The following is a 12,577-nucleotide window of genomic DNA, read 5'->3' on the forward strand; positions in this document are numbered from 1 at the left end:
ACAAGAAAAATATTAATCTATATTTTGTAGTTTCTTTGTTCTTTACAGGATCTTTAAAATGATCCTCAAAATAAACACCAGGAGTTTCTTTCAACTTTGAAGAAAATTTGAGTTCATAAGGTACAGGTTTATAATTCATATACTTGATGTTCACTCAACGATGTTTTATCTGTAATATGACAAGGGAAATCAAGGGTCAGCAGACAACAAGAAATCCTTTCACCTTCACTCATTATCTCCCTCCGTCCCTCTGACATGATACATAAAGTTCTTTTGACACTACATTTAGTACTGTTTTCATATCATATGGATCTGATCTGGAACATATTTAAAGGTCAAAGAAACTGGGGTGGCATGGAGCATGCACACAATGTGATACCATGTCTGCAAAGCATTAGTTCAAGAAACATTCCTGCCCAGTAACACCAGTTATTTCCAAATCCTTTTTACAAAGACAATCACAATTCACCATGCGATTTTCTCAAGTCTCATTCCCTATCTCTTCCCTCCTCCACCCCTCTCTACTCTTCTATTTAATATAGTAACATAGGAGGAGGAGGAGGAGGAGGAGGAGGAGTAACAAACACTCACCTAGTGTTTACTATGAACCAGGCACAGTTCTAGTTAGTTCATATTCAGTGCTGCCCCATATTGCAGATAAGGAAACTAAGGTTCAACAAGTAGCAAGGCCAAAGGTACAGGCTGTAATACTTCTCAAAGCTTTTACTACCTACCCTCTTGATCAGTTTCCTTTTGTTTTTGGTCTATTGATACTGGCTCGTTAATTCTCTATGTCTTTGCCAGCTAATGTTTGTGTCTAGCCAGCTAATCACTACCCTCTGTTTCTTTTGTTGTTGTTTCACTACTAACTCAAGGTGCTGGAAGAAAAGCCATAGGCTGATTATCCAGACTGAATTCTCTTTGGGGAAGTGAGGAGAGACAGAGGGAGCCATGTAGGGAAGGCTTTATGAATACTCATGAATTAAGTTTTGTTTTTATTTTTTATTTGTCCTTCTAAGAATTTTTCTTAACCCTGTGTTTAAAGCCAAGGAACTATTAAGACCAAACAGAAATAATGAGACCAGTTAGCAAAAACGAATTAACAATGGAGAACCGAAGGTGAAACTTTCAGCAGGCAGGTTATAGTACAGCAGGCCATGCTGCCCTCTCTCTAGATTTTCTTTGCTTTTCTTCCCCATACTGCTTTTTTCCCTTGCTTGATTCCCGGGGCAGCCTCAGAAGCCATACTAATGGAGAATGAAGATGATCTGTATTCATCACAAAAGGAAGGATTCGGCTAGTAAATAAATAGAGAAGAAAAAAAAAACCCAAACAGAATATCAACTAGCCATTGGTAGCTCACTTCTGTAATCCTAGCTACTCATGAGGCTGAGATTTGAGGATCATGGTTTGAAGCTAGCCTAGGCAGGAAAGTCCATGAGACTCTTAACCTCCAATTAACCACCAGAAAGCCAGAAGTGGCACTGCAGCTCAAAGTGATAGAGTGCTAGCTAGCCTTGAGTGGAAAATTCTCAGGGACAACAACCAGGCCCTACGTTCAACCCCCACAACTATTAAAAAAAAGTCTCTAAGACTTCATCTTCAATCTCCAATTAACTAGCAAAACACTGGAATAGAGGCCTGGCTCAAGTTGTAGTGCACCAGCTATGCGCAAGAAAGTCTAATAAGTGTGTGAGGCCCTAAGTTAAAGCCCAGATACTACTATAAAACAAAAAAGACAACAATAGAATATAGAGAAACCTAGTTTTGTACTGTCAAAGTGTTGTTAAAAAGCTTTTGAGAGCAATGGGTCTTTAGATGTCACAGAAAACTCAACTAAAACTAAATGGTATTTATTTAGGCTGTCAGAGAAAATAATGAGGATAAATAAACCAAACATTAGTGGCACAAGACTCACTGAAAAAGTTATAGCCTCCCCCCTAAATCCATGAATTAATGGTTCATTAATGAGACTACTTTTGGTTAATTAGTTATAGTTCTAGGGATCAAATAATTACTCTACCAAATGAGCCACATCCCAAACTCTATTTTGCATTTGGCAGAAGCATGAATTAGTGATGTTTCATGCTCACATCATAGAGCTATTTTAGCTCAGTGTTGAAGGTGATAGTTGTGTTTCCATACTGAAATTGTTTACATGAACATTAAACTTTTGTCTAATAAGATAGATCTAAGGGTTGGGGTAGTGGCTCAGGGATAGGAACCAACATTGGCCTTGCGTATGTAGGGACCCGTGTTTATCCCCAGCACTGGGAAGTAAAAAGATGTCTCAGATAACATCAAAAAGGTATTATTTTTTGCATTATAGGCAAATTTTGAATACTTGTGCATTTTCTGTTTTGGAATGAAAACATTAACAACTGTTAGTGACTTACTAGAAAAGATATTCACATGTTTGTCTCTATTATTTATTTTCTCCTTCAAATTTAAAGTTACCTGTATTTTCTTTTCACAGTTGACGCCAGAATATCCAGTGCGGCAAGAACACACATTGGGGAATGCACATCGGCCTCCATAAAGACACTTCAGATCACAAACTGCTGCAATGGGAAAGTTTAATGATGATCATTTTTTAAAAATTGAATTCTTAGATCTTATTCCAGTGGCCTAAAGCTAGCTGGTGAGTGTACCACAATGGTAGCTATAAGAAGCTATTGTGTGGGCTGGGAATATGGCCTAGTGGCAAGAGTGCTTGCCTCAAATACATGAAGCCCTGGGTTTGATTCCTCAGCACCACATATATATAGAAAAGGCCAGAGGTGGCTCAAGTGGTAGAGTGCTAGCCTTGAGCGAAAAGAAGCCAGGGACAGTGCTCAGGCCCTGAGTCCAAGCCCCAGGACTGGACAAAAAAAAAAAAAAAGCTATTGTGTTACTCAATATACCCTTGTATCAAGACATCACCTATGAATAGGTACAATTTTTCTCTTAAGATATGTGAAATAAATGGACAGTGACCAAAAGAGAAAAAAAGAATTGTGAATCACATTAATTTCTTTAGCAGTTGCAACATAGTAGAGAAGAAACAAGTGGGAACAATCTGTTAATTATCATGTATGAGTGGGTCCAATCTATGTATTTTCATTATTCAGAATACATACACACGCACACACACATGCACAAACACACCTGCACACCCACCACATAAAACAAAACACCTCAAACTCAAACAACAGTTTTATACTTACATAAACATGATTAAAGGTAAACAAAATTTCTTTGGCTGTGCTTTAAAGTATTTGAAATATATCATTCTTTGAGAAGAACTTAAGTTAATAAGAGAAGAGAGTATTCAGAATTTTTTTTCAACCACTTAGAGTTGAAAACTGGAAAACAAAAGGGTAAGTCTAAGATAACATCAGAAAGGTATTATTTTTGGCATTATAGGCAAATTTTGAATCCTTGTGCATTTTCTATTTTGGAATTAAAACATTAACATCTGTTAGTGGCTGACTAGAAGAAATATCCACATGTTGGTATCTATTATTTATTTTCTCCTTAAAATTTAAAGTACCTGTACTTTCTTTTCACATTTGACTCCAGAATATCCAGAATGGCAAACTTTAGAGACACAAGGCAGGTGTAGTAATGCCTGCCTACAATCCTATCATTTAGGAGGCTAAAGCAAGAGGATCTCCAGTTCTGAGCCAGCGTGGGTGACAAGGTAAGAACCTATCACATAAAATAAAACTGCAAGAGCTTAAGCCTGAATGGTTCATGCTTGTAATCCTAGCTGCTTGGAAGACTGAGAACAGTAAGACCGCAGTTTAACGCCAGCCTGGGCAGAAAAGTTCTGAAGGCTCAACACAACTCATGTTTGGGCACAGTAGCATAGAGGTTGAGGAAAGGAGGATAAAGGTTTGAAGCAGTTCAGCGAGAGGGAAACTGAGCTGTTATTCTTGTCTCTCATTGTGGTAAGTATTAGAAGCTCAAAGTAGAAATATCCTGGCCCAGGCACATATTTGAGCAGGAAGTAAGACTTTATCCTTAAAACAACCAGGGAAAAGGAGAGGTGGAGATGTGACTGAGTGACAGACAGAAAGCTTAGCAAGAATGAGTTCCTGAATTCAAACCTCCCAGTGCCACTAAAATTATATAAGACATAATTTAGTATTGGTGGTGGTACCAAAAAAATCAGATATTTTTTCATGCTATCAATAAACCATTCAATGTTAACAATTGTCAGGAACTTCTTAAACACATTCACACTTGTCTGTATTAGAAATTCCTTCTCTGGAATCTTTGCCAAGACATTTTTTTTATTTTCTTGTTAGTTTATTCTTTTGAAATAGCAGCTTCCTCTGTGATGCTCAGGCTGCACTAAAACTCACAACTTCTTTTTTTTTTTTTTTCCCGCCTTCTGACCATTAGGATTACAGGCGTGCTCAACCAGTTACCCTCCCAAGAGAATTCAAAAAATACCTACATCTACTCCAATATCTAAATATCTAGCTGATAGATTGTAAATTGTAAATAACTAAAGCATACAATGTAAAGGAAAAGTCAAATGATATGTATGTTATTTGTATTTTAGAGTTTAATACTATATTGCTCACTTTAAATTGGTTTATTAGGATGATAGTACACATTTTTAGGTAACATTGAGGATTTTTTTCCATCTAAATGATACAAATACAGTGTCTTCTGTTTAGAAGTGGCATGTTCAAGGATAATACTTATTTGATATAAGTGCAACAACAAAGGGCTATGTTTGTAGGAAGGCTACTGCATATAGCTGGGCAGAACTATAATGTAGGTGTGCACCAGAGCTAAGGCAGATTCATCCACTTTGTAATCATGATTTGAATAACTATTACAACAAGATTCCAGAAGATGGCATCAACACATTCATACAGATGATGGTTATATACAGATGGATTGGCAGCAGGCAGTAAGCATGTTGAGGAAGGGAGCCTCTCTCTATCTCCCTCCCTCCCTCCCTCCCTCCCTCCCTCCTTCCCTCCCTCCCTCCCTCCCTCCCTTCCTCCTTCCCTCCCTCCCTCCCTCCCTCCCTCCCTCCCTTCCTCCTTCCCTCCCTCCCTCCCTCCCTCCCTTTGTGTGGCTCTCTCTCTGTGTCTCTCTGTCTCTGTCTCTGTCTCTAACTCTCTCCCTCTCCCTCTCCCTCTCTCTCTCCCGCTCCTTTCCATCTCTCATACTGGGGCTTGAAGTTATAGCCTAGCAACTGTACCTGAGCTTTTTTGCTCCAGGCTATCACTCTACAACTTGAACCACACCTCCACTTCAGGCTTTTCAATGGTTAATTGGAGATAAGAGTCTTATGAACTTCCTGCCCAGGTTGGCTTTGAACTGTATTACTCAGATCTCAGCTTCCTAAGAAGTTAGGATTACAAGTATGAACCATTGGTGCCAGGCTTTTGATGAGGGATTTTTTTTTTTTTATTGTATAAAAGTGCTAGAGAACACAGAGCACAGTGTCAATCTTCAGGCTGTGCTCAGAGCTCAATCTATTTGTCTCCATATGTGGCTCAGGCTGGCTGGAACTCACAATGTGAACCAGATTGCCTCAAACTCAAGATCATCATGCCTCAGACTCCCAAGGACTGAGATTACAAGTGTATATCACCTGGCCCTGCTTCTTTTAGCATCTTTTCATTCTTATGACCCACATAGATCTCTCTCTCTCTCTCTCTCTCTCTCTCTCTCTCTCTCTCTCATAGCCCAAGTTGAGGCCAATAGTACTTTAATTGTAGTATTTAACTTAAAATCAAAATTATTCATTTTTGAGCACAAATTTTTATGTATGCACTATCACTTCATACTTTAATATATTTTTCAAGGATAATAAGTATATATACAATTTGTAATAGCAATTATAACAAAATAGTGTCAAATGTCATGAAAATTATATGCAACATTTTTGATGCATGAAGGCAACTATATGCTTCAAAAGAGATTGAAAAAGAAGGTTCAAACTTCTAGTTCAAAGACACAATCATATCACAGCTATTGATTCAATTTATCAAACACTTGCCACCAGTGTGAAATTATATAATGAGTGTTTATTCTATAATATTTTGAGGATTTACAATATTCTCTACTAGGTTAATCTTTCTTAATTTTTCAACATATTATTTCAGGTTTTTGTATATTTCCATATTCCATGTTGATTATTCTTTATATCCTGAGATTTACCTATTAAAAAAAAACTCATATCTAAGTGTAAATGAAAAAAATACAAGTGAAAAGTAATGGAAATTAACTTTGGATGGTGGTATTTAGAATAACTTTTTCAATATTTCATAAGATGTATATTGTAACATGAACTATGTAAACTTCTGCATATTAAAATACTCTGCCCTCTCTGAGGAAATGTTGGCAACCCAACTATCATATTTTGAATTTATAAAAATCTTAACACATTATATATCTTCTCTTCTACTTGTTTTCTTGTTTTCTTTATTTCGCACAGTAAAAGAGACTTTTATTCTTGGCCAGGAAGAGAATTGAGAGCTAGTCACAAATTAACTGCTCTGTTTCTTATGTTAAATAAATATAAAAATGACTATGATTTAGTTTTATTTCTAAAACCATTACTGATAAAGAATTTCCAAAACCATTTGCTGAAAAAGATAAGCATGCCTGAACTCTTTCCACTACAGATTACCCCTTAAGCCATAATAATTGCAACAGTTTGGCTTCAGAATATGGTATACAATAACTCTGGCAGCTTACGTATTTGACACTGCCCTCCTTCCCACGTGGGAGGGCAGTAGCACACCCCAGGAGCAACGCAGACACCTCCATTTTTACATTTCTGAAAGCAGGTAGCTGTAAATCAAATGCAAACACTTTAGAGTTTTAAGTGACCAGTCAAACCACAAAAATACACAGAAGAGGAAAATGACATACAGCTAAAAGTCAAGGATGAAAAGACCTTTTTTTTCTTAACATTTTAGCAAGAACATTTTCCAAGGGGACTACATATTCTGGAAAAGATTTTAGTGGATACACCATGCTCCCTGTGAGTCATGATTTAACATTCCTTCTGTTGTTAAGATGTTTACATTCCTTCTCATTTTTTACTTTGATCAGGACGGCATGATAGCTGATAATTTTATGTGATAATTTTCTATCGATGAAACATTGGAATGAAGAGAGCCACCATCATCTCAGAAACTAAACAGTAAAAGGCAATGGAACCCCACTTTGGAACTCATGGAAGTGGAATCCAAGAATCAGTGATAATATTCCTACTTTCTTCACTCCTCTACTTCTGATTAGGAAATCAGAAATTACGGATTGTTAATTATTCTGCAAACATAATTGAAAATGTATATTTTCTTTTCTTTCTTTTTTTTCTGTCCTCCCTCTCTCCCTCCCTCCTCCTCCCGTCTTCCCTCCCCAACTCCTTCCCTCCCTTCTTTCTTTCCTTCCCTCCCTTCCTTCCTTTCATTCTTTCTTTTTCCTTTCTTTTGGAACTGGGATTAGACTTCAAGCCACTGCTTTCCCTTCACTTTTTAGGTCAAGGCTAGCACTCTACCACTGAGGCCATGAATCTGCTTCCCATATTTTCCTCTCTTGCTAGTTAGAGCTAAGAAGTTCACATCCTTTTCTTCCAGGGCTGTTTTGGAACTAGGATTCTCCGATCTCAGCTTCCTGGGTAGCTTGGGTTAGACTTGAGCCACCAGTATTGTTTGTTTGCTTTTGTTTTTACTGTTAGTCTGGGAAAATGGGATAAGAGGACTTTGCCTTTTATTCTCTTTCAAAAAAGATATAGTCTAAAGCAGGAATAAGTAAGCAATAAACATAGGCAGAAGAAACAGGGAACGAGGTAGGTATTAGTATTGTAAGAGTATTCTTGACTCTTCTTACGTGTGCTGCATTGTTTCCCACTCCAACCAGAAGGGCAAGAGCAAATGTTTGGTCCCACACATCTGCCTCCATTCATGCACATAGGATCACAGATACCTTAAGGTGAAAGCATGAAATGTCAGCACTAACACAGCAGTCATTTTATGTTCGCTTTTCTTATTGTTTGCAAGTATATTCCATGTTAGCTTACTTTTCTGGCATCTCTTTCCCATGTATCCTTTACGACAGACACACACGTTGTTTCTCAGGCAGTGGCCACCATTCTTGCAGCTAGGGTGACAGATGGCTGGAAGGACACAAGGCCCCAGTGCAGGACCAGGACATATTCAATTATTACATATTGCATTGCACACTTGTTATCTATGGAGCCATAAGTCAGAAGAATGTGCTATTAAAATAAAAGATTATGGCTGCAAGTTATTAAACTGCCCTTTATAAATAATAAAATATAATACTGAAAGCCATAATCTGCAAGTAGGTTAGCACTACTCAAAATGCATGGCGAAATATTCATAACAAATAGTCTTCTCTAGTATTATACCACATATATTATGAACTTCAATTTAGGTTTCTCCACACTGCCAAAATAAAGTGGGGAATGATCTGGACAAAACTAAAGGGAAAAGGGAAAAGTAATTTGTTGTTCTTAGGGAAATTAGAACAACTTCATCAATTTGTCACATGATATAACAAAAGTGTTAGAAAATACTTCAAAAGAACTTTCAATAGCTAGTAAGGTTATGAGGCAGAGTTTTTATAAGAATTGCTCCTGGGAATGCTGGGTAAGAATCCTAGTAACTATCAATTATTTGCTGGGAATATTCCCTCCAGATTTAGAAGATACCTTATTTGTGTGTGTGTGTGTGTGTGTGTGTGTGTGTGTGTGTGTGTGTGTGTGATAGAGGAGCTTGAACTCAGAGCCTTGGCTGTTTTGCTCAAGGCTTGCAATCTACCACTTGAGTCACAGCGCCATTTCTAGCTTCATGCTAGCCAATTGAAACAAGAGTCTCATGGGCTTTCTTGCCTAGGCTTCCTTTAAAACAAGCATGAAACAACCATTGTCCCCATTATTTATAATTTAAAAAATTGCTTATCTTAATTACATAGGAGAAAAATTTCATATTCCTCATTTTTAATGACTTATTATTTCTTCTTCTGGTTTTTGTTTATTTTTAAAAATTGTCCTCCCATTTCAAAACAGCTTCTCCCTACTGTAGCCTAGAACTTCAAATTATCATCTTTCAGCATCTCAAGTTTAAAGTAAGAGCTGGGATTACTGGCATAGGCCACTAATGGACAGCTACAAGTCAGTGTATTTCCTTATGTTGCTTGGTTTTGTTTTATTTCTTTATTACATGGTGACAAACCTTTCAGAAATTTAAATTTTTAATAGAATATAATTAAATATATCTTAGTTTCTATTTCAAGTTAACTGGTTTTGGTAATGGGCATGTGACAGACTGTCAGTTTGGATTAGGTCCATCTGTAATAGTTGAATTCCTTATTTTCAAACCTTGCAAAGGAAACTGGTTTCAAATGGATTTATAAATGAAAATGATGCACTTCAAGTACAAAAACTATAATTGGATCCTTTTAGTGAGTACTTCCCAGCTTTAGGTTAAAAACTTTTCTGATTATCAAGTCTACTTTATCTGAAAAAAATTTGGGTACTTATCAAGAAGCATTTATCCAATAAACTTTTTAAGCATTGAAAACTGATGCACTAATCAGAGTTTCATATTTATTTATTTATTTATTTATTTATTCATTCATTCATTCATTCATTCATTCACTTACGCCAGTCCTGGGCCTCGAACTCAGAGCGGGAGCACAGTCCCTGGCTTCTTTTTGCTCAAAGCTAGTACTCTGCCACTTGAGCCACAGTGCCACTTCTGGACTTTCCTATGTATGTGGTACTGAGGAATCGAACCCAGGACTTCATGTATATGAGGCAAGCACTCTTTCCAAGAGACCATATTCCCAGCCGGAGTTTCATTTTTAAATGAAGTTAGGTTGCATGACTGATTTTTGTAGCAAATTATTTCCTTTTTCCTTTTTCACTCATTCCACTTGCTATGTGCCTTTGCCTGTAGCCTTCCCTAAGATCAGAGGGGGCTTATCTTCTCATCAAGTTGTTAACTGAGTTCTGTCATGTCACTGCAGTGGCCAGTAGGCAAATACGATGTGAGCAGAAGTTTCAAATGTGTGGTATACTTATTCTTGGATTCTCTCTCTTTCTCCTATTTGTTTGATAATAGCATGTACCAGGTCAATTCTAGTTTGTGGAGTCAGGGTAAAAAGTCTACAGTCCATTCCAGCCAAACTGTAGGATCTATGCATAGGGGGAAAATACATGATTATGGCACACTAGTGAAAAATTGGGGATTGTTTGTTACACAGAAAATGTCTACTATTAAAACAGCTAGACCCCCTTGATTATAAGCGGCAGTGTACCTCATATTTTATTAATGAAATGTGCTTTATCCTTTAAACAATGTAAAACTATTTCTGTTCATTAGGAAATACAAGTATTCTTTTTTTTTTTTTTTTTTTTGGCCAGTCTTAGGGCTTGGACTCAGGGCCTGAGCACTGTCCCTAAGGCTTCTCTTTGCTCAAGGCTAGCACTCTGCCAACTTGAGCCACAGCGCCACTTCTGGCCTTTTTTATATATGTGGTGCTGAGGAATAGAACCTAGGGCTTCATATATATGAGGCAAGCACTCTTGCCAATAGGCCATATTCCCAGACCACAAGTATTCATTCTACCTCAAAAACAAACATAGGGAATATTTATAATTAGAAACCTAAAATAAAAAAGTAAAACTCAAATTGCTTTAAGTAAATAAGTAATTTGCTATAATTAGTAATTATTCCTGAAAACACGAGTGCAGGGATAAATACTACATTTACTCAAAATACCCTTAAAATTAAAACAATATATGAATGAAATAAAATTTGGATTTATCCATTTACTCATAATTACATAGTAGAAAGGGAGTTTTAGGATAAGATTGACAACTCTACAAACCTCAAAGGCTGTCCTAACAAACCCCAAGTGAGCTCATTAATTGGGAATATGAGGAGATAGAGAAAGAGCCCCAAGTTATGAATAACTGTTGAGAATATTAGGAAAATCCTGTGAAAATAGTACCTGAACGAATTGCTGTGTTACACAGCTGCTTGTTTGACATCCATATAAAGCCAAAGAATAAAGAGTATTATGTTTGTGATATTTCTAAATAATTATTGACTATGTCATGTTTCCCTCTACATTGTGTGTGTGACAGATATTTGACAAGAAGCACTTTTTAAAGATGTCTTACACCTATTGTAATTATCATGACACACTCAAGCTTTTTAATTTTTTACTTTCTCCACTCAATACTATATGTAGTATGAGTCTAGAAATGTTAAACTTAAGGGTTTTTTTCCCCCTAAGTTTACAGGGATAACACACGGTATTAAATAGGTAGGTTCTTATCTATATAGGTTTGATAACAGAAACTACTGAATTATTCTCTAAATTAAAAAAAACTATAACTATAAATGATAAATTTAGTTACAATTCATTATTTTCTAAGATTTGTCTTAACTTTGTGTTTTTACTTCTTTCCATTTCTCAAACTTGCTCCTCAGAGGAAATCTGAATTAGGGGAACTCATTCCCTGTCCCCCAAATCCTGTTTGAGTGATATTCTTTTTTCTTAGCTTCCATCTTATCCTAGTCAACTTCAAAACAACAAAAACCTAAATATATGTTCAAGGACTTCACAGAATAAAAAAGTACTATTTTTAGGATTTAAATTGTAAGAGTATTCTAATATGTTCTTTACTAAAATCCATTATACTCATAACTACAAAAAAGAAGATGCAGAAAATACATTTTAAATAATTCATTGACATAAACTTCCACATATATGTTCACTTTGAGACATTCCTATTCCAATAAAAATCGGTAACATTAAGTATATGGGAAAAGGCATTAAAATGATGGGCCGTAATGGGCTAAGAAAGAAGAAAGAAAATCATGAACCTTTATCTTTCTCATCATTCTTAATAGTGATGTGTCTCATAGTGATAGATGTCTCTTCATAAATGTTTAATGAAACTAAAAGTCATGAGATATCTTGGTATAAGAATATATAGTATGTTGGCCATAAATCAAACTTTTTTTTCAGGGAAGGCAACAAATAAGACAATGTTTCATCATAAACTCAAGATAATGTTGACTATTTCTTTCATACCTTTCTTCTACAAAACAGCAAAACTAAGCGTCAAGACTATAACATACGGTGACGAAATACAACCATTTAGCATGACAACTCTAATGCATTCATGTGAACCTGGCGTGGGCGAGTAGCCACATGTAAGAAGCAGGCAAGGCGTAAATAGAATTTTTCCCTTCAGAAGTACACCTGTTGATAGCTAAATAATCTTCTTTTTCTTAATAAAGAAGGAGTAATTACCATTCTGACACTGGGCTCCAAAGAATCCATTTGGGCAGAGACAAGTGTTTGGCTTGTAACAGGAACCACCATTGAGGCAAATGGGCTCACACAAAGCTAATGAACAGCAGTAGGAAAACAAATGCATTACTATTTTAAAAATGAAAGCTGCATAAAAGTACAAATTGGAACATAATAAAATATTTTATTTTTACTGCAAGTGAGTCCCACGATCCATTATTAACTAGACCTTACTAAATAGAGGGGAATAAAATAAGTCCAT

At 36.4% G+C, this 12,577-nt stretch overlaps 1 protein-coding gene across 1 annotated transcript in view; it reads right to left on the reverse strand.

Moving 5' to 3' along the window:
• Positions 1 to 1,171: 1,171 nt before the first annotated feature.
• Positions 1,172 to 12,577, reverse strand: part of Vwde (von Willebrand factor D and EGF domains) — a 50,655-nt gene continuing 39,249 nt past the window's right edge. Inside the window, exons 25-30 of the mRNA XM_048337611.1 lie at positions 12,316 to 12,411; positions 8,042 to 8,137; positions 7,852 to 7,947; positions 6,712 to 6,807; positions 2,458 to 2,561; positions 1,172 to 1,297 (exon numbers count right to left, since the gene is read on the reverse strand). Of these exons, the coding sequence (XP_048193568.1) occupies positions 1,172 to 1,297; positions 2,458 to 2,561; positions 6,712 to 6,807; positions 7,852 to 7,947; positions 8,042 to 8,137; positions 12,316 to 12,411 (614 nt within the window). The remainder of the gene's footprint in view (positions 1,298 to 2,457; positions 2,562 to 6,711; positions 6,808 to 7,851; positions 7,948 to 8,041; positions 8,138 to 12,315; positions 12,412 to 12,577) is intronic.

Source organism: Perognathus longimembris, chromosome 2 (genome assembly GCF_023159225.1).
Source record: "Perognathus longimembris pacificus isolate PPM17 chromosome 2, ASM2315922v1, whole genome shotgun sequence".
Classification (NCBI taxonomy): Eukaryota; Metazoa; Chordata; class Mammalia; order Rodentia; family Heteromyidae; genus Perognathus; species Perognathus longimembris.